The sequence below is a fragment of the Sminthopsis crassicaudata genome, chromosome 6 (genome assembly GCF_048593235.1).
Source record: "Sminthopsis crassicaudata isolate SCR6 chromosome 6, ASM4859323v1, whole genome shotgun sequence".
NCBI classification, from domain to species: Eukaryota; Metazoa; Chordata; class Mammalia; order Dasyuromorphia; family Dasyuridae; genus Sminthopsis; species Sminthopsis crassicaudata.
This window is the reverse complement of record NC_133622.1, coordinates 255,653,341-255,670,091: the sequence shown is the minus strand read 5'-3', so window position 1 is coordinate 255,670,091 and position 16,751 is coordinate 255,653,341. Positions and strand designations below refer to the sequence as shown.

Below are 16,751 nucleotides of genomic sequence, written 5' to 3'. Positions count from 1 at the left end.
TCAGCCATCCCCGGTCCCTCGCCACTGAGCCTGAAGGGGGAAACTGTCCTGGGCACTTTTTCCTTTTTGATTCATTAGGAGACAAACACAAACCCGTGTGTTTTCCTCAGGGCCGGGTTCCCCGGCCGGAGGCGGGAGCTTAAGGGCCTCTGGGGCTGGTCCTGGATCCTTCACTGTGAAGCAGGAAGGAAATTGGTGAAATGAGGGGTTTAAGCTCCCACTGGGGGGGGGGCCGGGCAGGGAGCTGGCTCTGCTGCTCCTGGACCCGGAGTCCCTGAGCACGGCTGCCTGAAATGGAAGCCCGCCGCGGCTCTCTCCGTGTGACACAGGAGGAGCCTGTCGCTGCCGGGTGAGCGCCCTTCTGCCCAGGGTGAGCGCCCTTCTGCCCAGGACGCTTGCTTCTTCCCTTCCACTCTCAGCAGGGTCCCTGTCGGGCCGGGCCTGGAGCCCGAACCTCCCATGTGGACAGGACGGGCCTTCCTGCCCCTTGAGAAGTGCTTCCCCTCCCCCGGGGTACTCTCAGTCGGGGGTGGCCTGGCCTTGGCCCTCTCCGTACCACAAGTGCTCATGGGTGGGGTGGGGCGGGGCCAGAGTGAGTCAACCTTTCCTGAGGGGAGGGCGGGTGGGGAGGAAGATCTGCTTTTTCCAAACAGCCAGCCTGGAATGTGGGGTACGGGTGGTACCCCAAAAGCATATTGGGAAATGGGCCGTGTGGCTCGTTGTCTCAGAAGAAATCGTGGACTTAGGCCTCCTCCCAACTAGCCCCAGAAGGGAGTGGGCTAAACTCCAGCCCTCTAGAGGCCGGATGGCCCCTTCTGATCCTTGTGGGCTTGCTGCAGGGAGCGGGGCTTCCTGGGCCTTCGCAGCACTTCCGGCTCTGGGCCAGGGGGGACCCCGAGATTTCAGCGCTGCCCAGTGGGACCCACGGAGGCCTCCTGAGCTGGATCCGGGCCCTGCTCCGCTCTGCCACGTTCTAGCTTTTATTTCTGGAAGTTTCTCTGGAAGTCTGGGGGGGGGGGGCGGGGCTCCTGTATGTCCCCTGCTTCTTCTGGGACAGCCAGCCCTCCCAGGCCAGGGTCACTCGGGGACCTCCTTTGTGCCTGGGATACAAGGGGGAGGAGGGAGTAATTGTAAATGGGGAGGACCAGAAACCCTGCCCCGCAGGGAGGCCCTGAAGTCAGGGAAGGGGGAAGCGGAGGGGTGGGAGTGCTGGGCAGGCCGGGGCTGCGGCTGCTCCACACTCCCTCCACACTCCCCGAGGGGGTGCGCAGTCTCAGCGTGGGAGGGTGGGAGAGGCTGCGGCTTGAGGACTTTTTAATACTCAAAACAGGCACGTTTTAACCTGCCCAAGCTTGTGCTCCAACCCCCCATCCCCAAGATGGCTGAAAATCCAGCACGTGCTAAACGTGGTAAATGTGAGGGCGCTGCGTGTCCCCCAGTTCCCGGCGGCCGGGTTCTGCCCCCTCACTCCCGGCCCTGGGGGTGCAGGATGGCGGCGCCCGGGAGGGAGGAGGGCCGGGGCAGCCGCACCCAGTGGGAGGGGGCGAGGTCGGCCCAAGCGGGTTCCTAGGTGAGGGAAATCCTGGGCGGGGCAAGTTCTGGGTGTTTGGGAAGGCATGGCTGGGCCGGGGTTCGGAACGTGCCCGGCGGGACAGCAGCGCTTCTTTGGGCCTGTGAAAGGGACCCCATGGGCGGCAGAAACCTGGGGACTGGGGGGCGCCCATCACTGGGGGAAGGGCCGAACATTCCGGAGCGTTATTCCATAAGAAGGAACAGCGGGAGGGTTTGGGGAGACTCCCGGGGGGGGGGGGGGGGGAGAAGGCGGAGAGAGGGGCTCGGTCAGGAATAACACTCTCACACAGTCTGACAGCGAGAATTTATTAAAGAACTTAAGGAATATTAACGTTTCTGGCCAGAGTGGGAGCACTCCTCTTCGGGAGGAGGGAGCACTGAGCACAGAAACGGAGCCCGCTCTTCCCTCCAGAGCGCCCGGTCCGGTTTGTCCCAGTCAGTCTTTCTGATCCCCCCCCTGCGGTTCCCCTCCCCCTCCGGCCGCGGAGTTTAAAATCCGGACCGCGTTGACCCCGCCCCCTTCTGAAAACCTCGGGCCGCAGCGCGGCGGCCCGTCTCCGCACTTCTCGGCGCGGACGCGCGTGGGCGCGCACACCCCCTGGGGGGCCGGGGGGCTCGCGGAGGGGGAAGGCGGCGGCGCCGAAGCAGAAAGCGCACTGGGTACAACGGCCCTCTCCTCCCCCCGCCTCAGTTTTCTCCTCCGGTGCCTGCGAGGAGCGGCCCCGGGTCCGCCGGCTCCATCTCCTCCCTTCCCCCTTCGGAGCGAGATTTGTTCCCCCCCCCTCGGGTCATGGCCTTCCGCGTTCCAACCTGAGGTCAAAGGCGAGCATGGCGCAGGGAGCGGGTTCCAACTCGGCTCTAACTCTTCCCTTTTGGGGAGCCGGGGAGGGAGGAAGACGGAGGGCGGTGTCCGAAATCTTTCCAGCCCCGGCAGGACTCCAGAAGCCGCCTTGGCACCTCGCTTCCGGTGAGACGCAACCCGGAAGTGATTCCTGGACAGGAAGTTACATCACCTACCCACCGCCTTAGGCCCCGCCCCCGGCTCCGGAATAGGATGCAGCTGCCGCCGGGGCTGGAGGGTCGCCTGGGCCCGGCCCCAGCCGGGAGCCCTTCCGAGTCGCTCCCGCTGCCCGTGCTCCGCCACCCGGCCGCCGGGGCCGCCCCGTTTCGCTTCGCGCCGCGGACCCAGCGTCTGCCCCGGGGACACCCGTTGTTCGAGGTCACGTGGGGTCGGGGCGGGGTCCGGGGCGGAAGCGAGGCTGAGGGGTGGGACCTTCTTTGACTTGCGGGGCCTGCGTCGGGCAGAAGGGGCGAGGGCGGGGCTGAGCGAGGGGGGCGGGGCCTCACTCCTCTGTGCTCCGCAGGATGGGGACGTCCAGAGGCACGCCTACCTGCAGGATGTCATCACGCAGGTCGGCCAGGTGCCGGAGCGCCCCCTGGTGGCGACCTTCGGCTGCCACGTGGCCGGCTGCCAGCAGGAGTTCGGCACCCTGGAGGGCTACGAGCACCACTACCGGACGCTGCACACGCACGTGTGCTCCGTGTGCCGGCGCTCCTTCCCGTCGGCGCACCTGCTGGACGTGCACATCCTCGAGTGGCACGACTCGCTCTTCCAGCTGCTGGCGGAGCGGCAGAGCATGCACCAGTGCCTGGTGGAGGGCTGCCCCGCCAAGTTCCGCAGCAGCGCCGAGCGCAAGGAGCACCTGGTGCGCGCCCACCGCTACCCGCCCGACTTCCGCTTCGACCAGCCCCGCAAGGCCCGCGGGCCGGGCCGGCCGCCCGCGGGCGAGGAGCCCATGGAGGTGACCCCGGCCGGGGCCGCCCCCGACAGGCCCCGCGCCCACAGCCGCCGCATCCCCGCCACCGTTTGCTTCGGCCAGGGGGCCACGCGGGGCTTTAAAAACACAAAGACAAGGAGTGAGCCGCGCTGACCGCGGCCGGACGAGGTGCCCGCCCCGGCTGTGGATGGCCCCGCCCCTCCCCCCTCCGGCGGGGGAGCGGCGCCGGGAGGAGCCCCTGTCCGTCCCTCCGTCCGTCCGTCCGCAGGCCCCTGGAGGCCAGCAGCCGTCCTGAGCTGCCTTTGAGGCGCCTCCCCCTGTTAAGCCCCTAAATAAAGTAGAAAGAAGCCCCCTTTTGAGCCTGAGCTGTGTGAGGGGGGCTCGGGCTGCCCCCCCAAGCGATCGTCCCCAGAAAAGACACGAAGGTGGTAGGCCAGTTTATTGTCACTTATCAAGCAGAAACAAGTTTCCCAAAGGCAGGAGGCGCAGTGGGACGCGGTGAGAGGCCCACAGGCTGGCCCGGGCACTGCCGAGAGCAGACACACCCGCCCCCCCCACACTTGCTCCCTGCACTGAGGCAGAACTGGGGAGTGGCCACTGACGTGGTAGAAAACAAGACTTGGCAGCAGGGAGGGCCGCGCAGAGGCTCTGGCCCGGCAGCCCAGCAGGGGGCGAGCCGCACTCAGGCCGGCTTCCCTCCGCGCTCCCCAGAGCAGGGGCTCCGAGGATCCTGAGGCCCAGGCGGCCTGAGCTTGGAGCCCCCTCTCCTCAGGACTGGGCTTCCCGGGCCGGGCTTCCAGAGGGGGAGGCGCTGGGCGGGCAGGGCGCCAGGACTGTGCATTACTGCGCACCAACGCGAGCCCTACGCGTCCTCTGCACCTCCGGAAACGGCCGTCCCTCATCGGGGAGGAAGAATGGAGGAAAGGATGGCCGCAGGCCCCGCTGGGCCGGGCCCCCTCCCCTCCCCTCGGTTTCCTCCTTCCCGCTGCCCCGGGGGTCTGGGTGGAACTGGGGAAGGCCACATACACTCAGGGTGAGGGACCGGAGAAGGAACCACATGCGATGAGACAGACGGACGGACGAGGACTAGCCGCCGTAGGAAACAAAGTGCACAGATAAGCTACATTTGGCTTCAGCGGTTAAGGCTGTGCCCCCTTGAGGGGCACCGCTGCCCAGGAGTGGTGCCGGGGCCTCGGGCCCAGCCTCCCTGGATGGGGTCCCACCCGTGCAGGGCGGGCTCCTGGGGTGGGGGCAGTGTTCATCGGCAGGGAGGTGCATGGGCTGCTGCCCCTACAGTGCTTTTATTTCAAGACATAGTTAATGAACAGTTGACACGTCAGAAACACGCAGAGTAGAAACCAGCAGCGTGAGCTGTGCAGAAAGCTTCCTGGTGCCCGCCTGTACAAAGACTTTTTGTTGAGAGCTGTGAGGTTCCTGGAACACAGAAACAGGCGGGCCGCCGGTGAGCGGGGCCCGTTCTTCCCTCTGCCCCGCTGCTGCCCCCAGCTGGTTTGTGCCCCTTGCGGAGGGCAGGGCCTGCCTCTGGCAGAGCACGGCCCGGCACCCGGGAGCGCACCGGGGCGGCCTGACAAGGGCTGAGCTGGGCAGTCGTTAAACATTAAGCGCTCTTAGGTGCCAGGCTCTGTGGTGAGCTCTGGCCATGCAAAGCAAGGCCCCTCCTTGTGCTGCACCAGTGACCTCACTGCCCTCCAGCTTTCCCTGACCACTTGCTAAGGAACCACACTGCCAATGGTAGTGAGGGGGAGGCTTTGGAGTCAGGGAGGCCTCCTCTGACATGGGCCGGCTGTGGGACTTCCCTCTGCCCTGCTGGAGGGCATCCTCACACCTGAAGTCTCGGGTTCAAGCCCAGGAAGTGACTGTCTGAGACACTGCAGCCGGGAGGCCACAGTTAGGAAGGATGAAGGCTTAGATCTGAATCCCCTGGGACCTTCTTCCTCCCTCCTTGGCTAGTTGGGTATGCCCGGACCAGGCAGCATCACACAATTGTCCCCCTTCCTGTCACCAGGCTTGCATAAGGGGCCCGGCTCAGTTGCCATAGCTGGCTATCTAGGGCAGGTCCCTGTGGGACCAGGAAAGGGGGTGTTGGAGCCATTGCACACTGGCTTCCTTGGTCAGTTTTCAGGTGAGCTTTTACATCTGCCAAGTCCAGGTGGATAATCTAGATTTAACTAAAAAGCGATGAAAATGTTGATTAAAGTGGGATGTGTGTGGGGGTGTTTAAAAGCCGGTTGTTAAATATTTGCCAGCATCTTGCTGAGTGTGGTCACTCACCTGTGGATATCCTGTTGGGCCTTCTGTAGCGACAACACTGCAGTATGAATTTCCTTCAGATGCTGGTTCTCCTTCCCACATCGGGTGCAGGAACTTTCACAGTCTGGGATCACAGAGCAAGAAGGGTTATTTCTACCTCCTGTCTAATCCCTTTAAAGAGCTGAATCTCAGTGTTCCTACCGAGGCAGGAAGGGGAGAAGTGGGGAGGGGGCAAGAAAAAGGGAAGAGGAAGAAGATGCCTTGGGAGGTGTCTTGAAGACCCCTGGTGAGGGGGGACAATGCCTGACCCGAAGCAGCCTGTTTGATTGGGGGACAGTTTCCTCACATGGAGTTCCCTTCTATTATGGCAGCTCCCACCCAGGCTCCTCTTGCTAAGCAGATTCCTCTCAAAGCGAGATTGGCTGTGGATGAAAGATCAGCAGGTCCTGAGGGCACTAGGAAGGAGCCTGGGAAACTTGGGGATTTGCAAAGGAGCCCCAAGGAAGAGATTTAGAGAGCATGCTCTGCGAGCTGGACTAGGGCAGCCAGGATGGGGAAGGGCTTGGAGTCCATGGCTCCTGGGGTGCAAGATGCTTAGCCAGGAGAAGAGAAAGTTCAGGGGGACCTGACAGCCGGCTCCTCCGGGTGGAAGCAGGACCATAGGGGAGCTACAAGAGGGACCCCTGGGGCAAAGAGCTGTCCAGTCTAAAGGTAGGAGGATCCTCAGCATACAAATTCAGTGATTTTGATTCAAAAGCCATGTTCTGAGGGTTCTCTGTACAAGATTTCCCTCTACGACATGCCAGGAATATTCAGCCAGAAAAGGGGAGTGCTGTCCAGGAAGCTCAGAAGGGGGCTCTAAACTTCAAGTGGGCAAACCAGGGTCTTGTACTCTGGAGCTCTCCAGGGTCTGGTGGTGCTGATCTGCTTCCTGACCTCTCTCACCCTGTCTCCCCCAGGGCTTCCTCTTCAGCTCTAAACTCCAACTGGGCAAACCAGGGTCTTGTACTCCGGAGCTCTCCAGGGTCTGGTGGTGCTGATCTGCTTCCTGACCTCTCTCACCCTGTCTCCCCCAGGACTTCCTCTTCAGCTCTAAACTTCAAGTGGGCAAACCAGGGTCTTGTACTCTGGAGCTCTCCAGGGTCTGGTGGTGCTGATCTGCTTCCTGACCTCTCTCACCCTGTCTCCCCCAGGGCTTCCTCTTCAGCTCCACCTCTCAGTAGAGTCTTCTTCAAGTCTCAGCTCTTCTGTAAGAGACTTTCTGGATCCCCTTTGACACAAGTGCCTTCTCTCAGGAGTGATCTCCAATTTGTTCTCTGCTTTTCTTGTTGTTCTTCGCCCCTGAAGATTCCGAGGACCTGGAGGACAAGCCCTGCTTTTACCTTTTTTTTCTCGGTGGGAGATGTACCTCCAGCACATCATCCATGTTCTGGCACAGAGTTAGTGCATAATAAAGGATTGTTGACTTTACTGGGTCTCTCTTCTTGGAAGACTTCAAGCAGAGGCCAATGCCTCTTTCTGATCTTCATGCACAGTGCTCCACCTCTAGTCACCCCACCTAGCACACCCTTCTCCATGTCCGTTACTTAGAATTCCTGGTTGGACTTGCTCCTCTATTCTGTGACCCTCAAACCGCATCTCAACGCTACCTTTGGCATTGGGCCTTTCTTGGTTGCCCCAGCTTTGTGCTCTCCCAGGCTATTTCCTTTCTACTCTGGAGGTATCTTGTACACACTGAGTAATTTCCATGTTCTTTCTCCCTTCAGAATGTAAGCTCAAGGGCAGGGATGATTATCCAGTATGTAGTACAGTGCATGGCATACAGGAGGACTTTTATAAATTCTCGTTGATGTAGTAATGCTGGGGAGGAGAGTCTTTTTTTTTGGGGGGGTACATTAGCCTAGATTGTCTCCAGGGTTCCTCCTAGCTCTATATTATTATAGTTACTATGAATAAAGAATTATTACGGACAATAGTAATAACATTAGCTAGCAATTATATGGCATGGTCAGGTCTGCCAAGCTTTTTATATGTGCTCACTCATTTATCTTGAGAATCTAATCTTTTTTCGTTTGTTTGTTTGTTTTGGCTGTGGAGGCACTTGGGGTTAACTGACTTGTCTAGGGTCACACAGTTAGAAGTTTTAAGTATCTGAGGTCAAATTTGAACTCAGGTCTTCCTGACTGCAGGGCTGGTGCTCTTTCCACTGCACCATCTATCTGCCCCAGAATTCTGAGATTTTGTGAAAATCAGGTTCTTAAGATCTCAGCATGACTAAGCATGTTTGAACTTTGCACTTCCCGAGCAAACCGGCCAATTGGGAGCCTTTGTGCCAGAGAATCGGAGCTGGGAGTGGTTTTCTCTGCTCGCCAGGGACCGTTTCGGGGTATAAAAGGAGGGAGGGATCAACAGTGGCTCCCAATGCCTTTCTGGCCATATGGCTTTTGTTCAATGGAGACAAAAAAGCTTCACAAATGATCCAAGTCTCCCCATCTGACTAAGGGTCGAACCAAGGCAGCATGGAGGAAGTGACCCACATAAGGAGATCGGTCAGTTTGGGGCCCACAGGGAGGGTTCTCCTACTAATGGAGTAGTCCCATATCTGGCGTCTGGCACCAGGCTGAGGGTGCGAGGAAGGCAAAGGCGGCCCCTGTCTTCAGGGAGCTCATCATCTAAGGGGGGAAGCATCTGTACAGACTGTCAAAGTGGGAAATGGCCGACAGTGGGGGAAGGGGAGAGTCAGCATTGCCGGGGAGGGGGCCAGGCTCCGAGCAGAAGGGAGGGTGCTGCTGGGAGCTGGAAGAAGAATGGGGGCAGGGGCTCCTTACCTGCATCCCTTTCCTCATCAGACAGGTCTTGCACAGACTCAGGGGTGGAGCAGCTGCTCTCCGTGTTCTGGCTGTGGTTGGAGGGCTGATCGCTGGCTTTGCGCAGCCGGCAGTCCTTTCCTCCCCTCTGGGGAAGAGACAGATATCATGAGAGGGACATTCGCTGCCATTTCTAAGGGGCTTCTGACTGGAGCCTCAGCCTCTGAGGGCGTGCCTCAGAGGCCCCAAGGTCTGGTTTAGGTGAGGAAAGCTCCTGGTGTCAGCTGGGAGCTTGGAGGGGGGCTGAGGCCTTGGGGGGCCCAGCAACATCTGGGGAGTCCAGGGCAGCCTGGCTTCTTCAGAGCTCTTGGGAAGGCTGGGCTGGAACAAGGTGTGTGGGAGGGAATCCTTCCCAAGGGCATGGGCCTGGCACCCAGTAGGGCTTGGGGAAAGCTTGTTCCCCTTCTTCCCCTCCGCCCGTTCCTTTTGCCCTTGAAAAGACTAATTTTGAGCTTTCCTGGGTTTTCCTCGCTCTTCCTCCTGTCACAGAGATGGAGGGAACTCTGAGCTGTGCTAGTGCTGGAGGCACCCCCTAAAAGGGGGGTGGGAGAGGAGGTGGAGGTGGCCAGCCTGTGCCGGCAGGGTTCCTGGCGGACCACCCACCTCAAGGTTGACCACGGTCACTTCCATGGGGCTGCACCCTCAACAACGCACTAAAAACTAACGAGGGGCCCCCGAGCAATGGGACGTGAATCATTCTGGTGAGGAGCCTCAGTGAGGGGCAGCGGAAGCCACAGTGGCATGTCCCAGGCTCTTCCCCGTTTCCCACATGTTCCCGAGGAAGCCTCTCGCTCCCTTGTAAAAACCTTGCTTCTCGTTTCCTTTTGGTGACTGGGCTGAGGGGTGCCCGGCTTTGCCCAGGCTGCCGCGGCCTAGGAGCAGAAGCTTTGTTTTTCAATTTTTCGTTTCAATGGCCGATGATTCTCTTCCTTTTCTGCCCCAGCCTCTCTGCTGACTTCCAGTCTCACGGGACACCCACCACATGTCCAAAGCCTAGCCCCCAAACCTCTGCTCCTTCCACCTCTCCTGTTACTACTGAGGACCTTGAAGTAATCCCAGGGCCCAGGCCCCGACCTAAGGATTATCCTGCCCCCCTCATTGTCTCCCTGCACCCTCTCTTCTTCTGTGATGTTGCCAGGCTCTCCTCACGTGGCCCGGGCTATGGCAGTAGCCATTGGTGTGTGTGTGTGGGGGGGTCTGCCTCTCCCCACGCCAGTCTATCCACCTGTCACCGGAGGGACTTCCCAGAGCACAAGTCCCACCATGTCACCCAGTTCAATGAACTCTGACAAAAGACAAAAGACACAACAGTGTGGCGTTCAAACTCCTTCCTGAGCCAGCCCTGCCCTCGCTCTGCAGGTTGCTGACACCCCTCTCCCGGCTGCCATTCTTCAGCCCAGTGCCAACGGCCTCCTGGCTGTGGTAAGAACAAGGCGCTCGGGCTCTTGGGCCCCAGACTGGAATACTCGGCCCCATTCCCTGGATTCCTCGAGTACCCCCACGAGAACCTCCCCTGCTGGACAGCAGCCTGACCTCTCTTCCATCCAGTGCCTTCCTGTTACTTCTAATTTATCCCGGAAATCTCGCGTGAGTGGAAACGGTCTTTTCCGTGTAGTTTCCCCTCTTAGACGAGGGGCTCTCTGAGGGCAGGGCTGGCTCCTGTGTCACAGTGCCCGGCGCCAGCAGCAGCTTGGAAAATGCTGATTCTATCATTTGCCGAGTTTCCCCTCTGATGTGCGCCGGGTCAGAATCACACTAGGGGCAGCTGGATGGCGCAGTGGACAGAGTCGGGAGGACCTGAGTTCAAATTCAGCCTCAGACACCTGAGCTTGCTGTGCCTCACACACGCAGTGATAAAAATAGCGCGCTGTGAAGAGTAGATTGGGGGTCTTGTGAGTTTGGGGGATTCTGATTAAGGGGCCGATGGGATGGGGCCCCTTTGAGGGATTTTTCCTCCTGCTCCTCTTCCTCCTTCTCCTCAGCAGTAATCTCGAGCGCTTTACAAAGTTTGTCTCCCTGTTAACTGGTCCCGGGTCACGCGGCTAGTAATTGTCTGGAGCTGGATTTAAATTCGGGTCTATCTTCTTCCAAATCCAGGTCCTTCATAGAAGTATCTGGGATGGGGGCTGAGCCACAGGGGCTGTGAGCAGCCAGAGCGCCAGCTGGTGGCCAGCCACTGAACTCTATCCCGCCTCCAAGTCCAGATTCTATTCTCAGAGTCCAGGATCGGCCAGAGCGACACCTGGTGGCCAAGCGGTATCACTCTCCATCCAACAAGGGCCGTACTCGGTCTCCGGGGACTTTCTAGCCTTAGTCTCCTCAAACTGCGCTTAATGAAACTGGACTTTGGGGACGCGCTGTCGGATGAAGACAGAGCGCCCGTCCCCGTCCGGAACAACGGAAAGGGGCGGAGGAGCTCGAGAGCCTGAGGGATTGACTGCCCGCATCCGGCAGGATCTCCCCTCCCCCAGCACACAGTGCTCCCCGGGCCTGGCCCGAGCTCGCAGAGAGGGCCCCTCCGGAGCCTGCGTGCACTTGTCCAATTAGCCAGCACACAAGTGGGGGGGGGGAGGTTGGAAAGGCTTCAGTAGGAGACAGCCGAGCTTTGAAGGAGAAGAGAGGGCTGGAGAGGAAGCCGGAGAAGGCTGCACGGGGCCGAAGGGGGGACCGGCCTGCAGGGGCCAGGGCCTCCAACGAGGATGAAGACAAGGGCTGTGCACGGGGTCCAGTCCCCTCCCCCTCCATAGGCTGGAAGGAGCTCGGACAAATCAGTGAAGAGCCACGGAACAGTCCCACCCCCTCCCCAGGATGAGGGGAGGCCAGAGGAGTCAGGAGAGAGGCTGGGGTTAAGTGACTTGCCCAGGATCACACAGCTAGGAAGTGTCTGAGACCACATTTGAACTCGGGTCCTCCTGAATTCAGGGCTGGGGCTCCATCCACTGCGCCACCTAGCTGCCCCTGGGGAGGCTGTTTTTAACTGCTCCCCTACGGGATCTCAGGTTCAGATAACAAGAAAAGCCAGGACATCTGCAGTGTTGGGGCTCCCCCAGCTGCCCGCGAGAAGGGCCGGCATCTCGGCCTCTCAGTTTCTTTATCTGTGAAATGGGGGAACGGCATTTCCTCCCCCAGGGAGCTGCCTCTCTGCACTCGGCGCGTGCCTGTGATCACTAGACTGCCCGGCCTCTGCAGGGCACGTGCGCGCTCCATCACCGGCCACGCGGCCCCTCCCACGAGGCTGCAAGGCCGGGCGCATCCTGACCACCGAGCCTTAGACAGCGGCGCCCGGCCACCAGACGGGTCTCACTGAAAGGGGGAGGGAAGGCGGTTTGGGGAGGGTTTGGGGAGACGCCTCGGACCTTGCTCTGGTCGCTCCGTGGCCTCGGGGAGAGGCCCCACCTTAGTGAGCTTATCTACCCATCATGCTTTCCTCTGTCTCCAACCTCAGTTTCTTTAACTGTAAAAGGAGGGGAAGCACCTGAAGGTCTCTGAGACCCCCGTGACCCAGAATCCTCCGGCAGAGTCTGGGTCCTGAACACTGCCCCCTTAGGGAAAGGTGGAGGCCGGAAGGAGGTGACACCAAGGACAAGCGGAGGCTCTGCAGCAGGGAGAGGCTGTGACTGCAGTCAGGAAGCCCTGGGTTCAAATCCGGCCCCAGACCCTACCTAGACACTGTGTGGGCAGCTACCTCTCCTCTGCCTGCCTGTTTCCTCCACTGTAAAGGGGGAATAACAGCAGCAGCTCCCCCAGAGGGTGCTTGGGAGGATCAGGGAGGCAAAATCGTGCAGCGCGGGTCCCCAGCGCCTGGCACACAGTGGGTGTTCCATAAACGCTTGCTGCCTCCCTTCCAGCCCTCTGTAAGCTCCCCGAGGGCACAGGCTTCCTCTGCGTCTCCTCTGGTTTTCCTTATGGCTCAGCCTCGACCATGTGGGAGAGCACGAGCCTGGGCACATGGGGGGGAGAGGGGGCCGGGGCTGAGCTTAATGTGTAGGAAATGTGTGCTTGTGTGTGTATGGGGGAAAGAAGGGAGGAGGGAAGGAGAGAGAGAGATAGAGACACACACAAAGAGACAGAGATAGAAAGGAGAGATGCACATACAGAGAGAGACACAGAGAAAGAGGAGAGACAGAGAGACACAAAGACAGAGACAGAGATAGAGAGATAGAGAGAGGAGAGGGGGCTGCCTGCACGGAGAGATCTCTGACCCTCCCCACTGGTCTGGGACCTCGGGGCCGGCCTCCCCCGCTGCCCTGCATGCTACTCGGGCACAGCAGGGTAATGCGGCAGGCTGGGTGCGGGCTCAGGAGCATGCAGACAGTGGGGGGGGGAGGGGGCAGGGACCCACCTTGTGCCGGGCCGCTTGGTTCCGGGCTGTCAGTCTCAGGGGCGCGCGCCGGCCCATCGTCTGCAGCCGGCCGTCCTGCTCAAACTGGGCGATGTCTGTGAGGGGGTCCCAAGGCCTGAGGCTGCCGGAGGCAAACGAGACCCGGGAGACTCGTTGGTGTCATGTGGACTCTCGGTCCCCCGAGGGCCCCAGAGGTGGGCAGCCCCCTCCCACTGCTCAGCACCGGCAGAGCCCCTGCCCCTGGTCCTGCTTGGAGCCCCTGGGGCGCCCTGCTCTGGGTCCAGACACAGCCAGCCCTGCTTGGCGCACGGTCCATTAACAGTGTGGCCCTGGGCCCGGGGTCTGAGCCTGGCACCAGGTTGCTCCCAAGCTGCTGGGGACCGGGCCTGTGGGCAGCCATCCTCTTGGGGTCTGAGGATCCCCCTCCGAGCCTTCCTCCCTGCACCCCGCCCCCCCCGCCCGAGTCCTCCCAGGCCCGCACACTCACTCCTCGTATTTGTAGCGCCACTCCTGGGAGCTGGGGTCATGGAGGAAGAGCAGCGGCTTCCAGTCCAGAAGCGCCTCCTGCCGCTCCCGGGCCCGCCTCCTCTGCTCCTCCTCCAGCACGAACTTCTCCTGGGTGGCCTTCACCTGGTCCCCTTTATTGATTGCACTGGTCACGTGCTGCCAGAGTCTGCGGGGAGCAGCCCCACTCAGTCTGCTGCCCCCCCCAGCTCCCCGCCCCTGCTTTCCTTTCTCACCCGGGGCTCATCTCCCAGAACTGGGGGCCTTGCCAGGCAGCCCATCCCCCCAGAGCCAGGGTGGGCATCCTTGCCTCATCCTGAGGGCACTGACCAGGGGCCCTTCGCCCCAGAGGGCTGCCCGCCGTGCCAGCAGGTGGTTCCCCAGTGGGGGTAACTTGGCCCCTGTGACTACCCCCGGCTAGTCCTGCCTGTGCCCTCCGAGGCTGAGCCCTCAAGCAGTTATGCTCTCTCCCTTCCAGGCCCCCCGCTGTGAGGGCACAGCCTTGTGGGAGCTGAGAGGGAGAAGCAGCCTGTGGCCAGGCGGGGCACCCAGCAGGGAGCGACCACGATCGGCCTAAGTCTGGGCGGCTGGGCCTGGGGCCATGCCAAAAGCCAGGGCATCAGGGTCCCGGGCTAGCCCCGCTGGTCCTGGTCTAGCCCTGGCTCGCTTCTGCTCTTAGGGGGCCACCCTTCCCCCTCTGGCCGGGCCCCACCTCTCTGATTCCAGCTCGGTTTGCTCCTCAAATAGCACAATGTGGCGCTTGAGTCTCTGCCTCCGGACGTCCGCTGTTGGGTTCCAGAAGACATCGCTGGCGCCGTTCTTTGGGTTGTTGATGTATACCTCCCTGTCCTGCCCGGGGAAGACCAAGGGGAGTTCTGGGAAACGGGCCAGCTTGGCCTTCGAGGCCCTCCTGAGCCTGGCCGTTCCCCAGTTCAGCTCAGCAATGTGACGGCTCCATGACAGCCCGGGTCCCCTTCCATCCCGCCTCAACCTAAGAGTCTGGCATGAGGCGTCTTTCCCCGAGTACTCATGGAGCCAAACTGTGCCCAAGGAATCCAATGAGAACATGGCCCATGGGAAGTTGTGTCCCCTCCCCCCCGGGGGTGCTACCCGGGCCTTCCTCCCTCCCAGTTCTACCCCCTATTCGAGGCCTGGCCAAGGCCCCGTCACCCAGAAGCCCTCCCTGATCCCAGCCCAGGCTCGGGGCTCCCCTTGAGTTTCTGCCCTGCCGGCTCAAAGCCCTCTGCAGCTTGGGGCGGTGGGGGTGAGTGAGTGTGAGCCCCAGCTGCCCCAGCCCATGCCCTGAGCGCCTCAGGGCCTTCCGCTCTGCTGGGGGGGAGGGGCTCCCTTACCCAGTGTCCATCAAGGCTGGCCAGAACATCCTCTCCTGATTTAATCTTCCCAGAGATCTGGTTAAGGCCGGAGTTGCCTCCGAAAAAAGGCTGTGGACAAGAGTCGGCTCAGAGCCTGCTTTGTAGAGCCCAGGAGGGCACGCCCCGTCCCAGGGGACACAGCAAAAAGGCCCCCCCCTCAGGGCATCTGTCACCTCCCCCCCCCCTTCCCCACCATGGGGAGGATTGGGCCTCAGGGCTCTTCTTCAAAGGAGAGAGGCTCTGGGAGGCAGCAGCACAAGGTGGGGGGCAGGGGACGTCCATGGGAAGGGGCGGGGAGCGATGACCTCCCTGGGTGGGGGGGAGCCCATGAGGCAAAGGCCCACCTGGGATTTCTTGGGACAAGGAACTCCCTTGGGGGAAAATCCCTCCACCAAAGGAAGGCAGCTCTAGAGACAGAATGGGCCCGGAGTCTGCCAGGGCATATAGAGGCAGGGTAAGGGGACAGGGACCATCAAGGGAGCCCAGTGGTCATCATCTGGGGGTGGAAAGTGAGCCCCTCCTCGGGGTCACAGAGCTTGCAAGCATCGGGGTGAGAGCGCCACCTCCTGGACCCTCTTCACCTAACCTACTGAGATACCTCAGGGGCTAGAGACCTGCTCCCTCTGTCCCCAAAGCCCTCCCAGCTCCGACATTCTCAACAATTCTCTAATTTCACATTCTCCGTTCCAATAGCTCTGACATTGCATGCTGTTCTAATAACCTGGATGACATCCTGCGTTCTCCATTCTAATAGCCCAAACATTCCATGTTCTCTGTTCTAATAGCCTGAACATTCTACATTCTCTGTTTTTTTTTTTTAAATTAAAAATATATTTTTTATTCTCTGATCTAATAGCCCTGACATTCCACATTCTCTGCTCTAATGGCCTGACATTCCCCGTTCTCCATTCCAATAGCCCTCCTCTCAGTAATTCTAACAAAGGTCAGTTGGGGATCACATCATTTGCTCAGCACCTCTGCAGCTGGTTCTGGGGTACAAGTACCAAACGGCTGGCTCTGTCCCGAGACATGCAGGGGTCTCCCGGGGTCCCAGGAATGGCCTCACGCTCCCAGCTTCTGAGCCGGATATGACCTTCTAGAGCATTTCTTAAGCATCCACCCCCCTCATCTTACAGAGAAGGGGCTACGCGACAATTGTAGAGCTTGTCCTTAGTTCCCAGAGGCCCATGACATCAGAGAGGGGCCGCTATGATATGCCCAGGAGCGGGAGTTAAGGGAGGGAGGGCTGCAAGATCATCGGCCTCACTTTCTCCTCCAGAACCATCGGGGTCAGGGGCCGGACAGAGCCAGGAAGCCAGAGAGGGCCCGCTGCAGCGGGAGACCGTGGCCTTCAGCTAAGGTCCCTCCCGGGTCTGGGTTTGTCCCAGGCCCTCGCCATTCAGTGATTAGGGAAGGTAAGAAATGAGGCTGACCGCAGCCCCTGTGGGCCAGTCACAAAAACAAAACCTTGGTCTGGGAGGGAAGCTCCTCGGGCTCTGGTCCAGACTGCAGCAAGAATGGGGGGAGGGTCCGGGCCAGGGTTACTGTCCCCCCCTGGCTGTGGGAACTCCCAGCATCCTCCAGGGCCCCAGAGCCTACCTGTGCAGAGTCCTTACCTTGAGCTTAAACTCCAGCTCTGCCTGGTAATTGTTCTTCTCACACTCAATAGTCACTTTTCCCCCCAGCTCCATGGTCATGGTGCCATACAAAATTCCTGGACAAAATCACATGGGCTGGTACCGACACTTCCTGCAGAGCTTCCTGGCCCAGCCAATCCCAGGCACTCTCTTCTAACCCTCTCTGGGAGGAGGGGATGGACTCCTCCCTCCATAGCCTCGCAGCCCCTTGGGCTTGTGGGCGATTCTTCGGCAGGGCTCCCGCCTGCTGTTTACAGCATTTTTACGCCCTCATCAAGTGCTTTTGTGAACAGGTGGGAGACTCTCAGCCTGGTAAGCAGGGGCTGTTATACGGGACGTGAGTTTGGGACGTGGTATCTGATTGCTGTGGTCCCCTCGAACCCGGGAAAGGCAGCAAAGGAGTCCCC

General features: G+C 60.4%; 2 protein-coding genes across 3 annotated transcripts in view; one reads left to right on the top strand and one right to left on the bottom strand.

Moving 5' to 3' along the window:
- The first annotated feature begins 2,488 nt into the window (after positions 1 to 2,488).
- LOC141546246 (zinc finger protein 511-like) lies at positions 2,489 to 3,702 on the top strand. The gene is made up of 2 exons (XM_074273925.1): positions 2,489 to 2,791; positions 2,937 to 3,702. Exons 1-2 carry the CDS (start codon positions 2,627 to 2,629, stop codon positions 3,501 to 3,503), a joined length of 732 nt encoding a protein of 243 aa, XP_074130026.1. The 5' UTR covers positions 2,489 to 2,626; the 3' UTR covers positions 3,504 to 3,702.
- A 930-nt stretch (positions 3,703 to 4,632) lies between these two features.
- OSBPL5 (oxysterol binding protein like 5) overlaps positions 4,633 to 16,751 on the bottom strand; it is a 68,640-nt gene continuing 56,521 nt past the window's right edge. For both annotated transcript variants that reach the window (XM_074273923.1, XM_074273924.1), the window contains exons 15-22: positions 16,324 to 16,421; positions 14,687 to 14,776; positions 14,047 to 14,183; positions 13,318 to 13,503; positions 12,831 to 12,951; positions 8,450 to 8,576; positions 5,643 to 5,745; positions 4,633 to 4,784 (exon numbers count right to left, since the gene is read on the bottom strand). In XM_074273923.1, the coding sequence (XP_074130024.1) occupies positions 4,652 to 4,784; positions 5,643 to 5,745; positions 8,450 to 8,576; positions 12,831 to 12,951; positions 13,318 to 13,503; positions 14,047 to 14,183; positions 14,687 to 14,776; positions 16,324 to 16,421 (995 nt within the window). In that variant the 3' untranslated portion in view covers positions 4,633 to 4,651. The remainder of the gene's footprint in view (positions 4,785 to 5,642; positions 5,746 to 8,449; positions 8,577 to 12,830; positions 12,952 to 13,317; positions 13,504 to 14,046; positions 14,184 to 14,686; positions 14,777 to 16,323; positions 16,422 to 16,751) is intronic.

Excerpts from the sequence above, each read along its gene's own strand:
- LOC141546246 (XM_074273925.1), top strand. The coding sequence starts at position 2,627 with ATGCAGCTGCCGCCGGGGCTGGAGGGTCGCCTGGGCCCGGCCCCAGCC. Across the intron at positions 2,792-2,936 it reads GGGGACACCCGTTGTTCGAG|GATGGGGACGTCCAGAGGCA; the intron begins GTCACGTGGGGT and ends TGTGCTCCGCAG.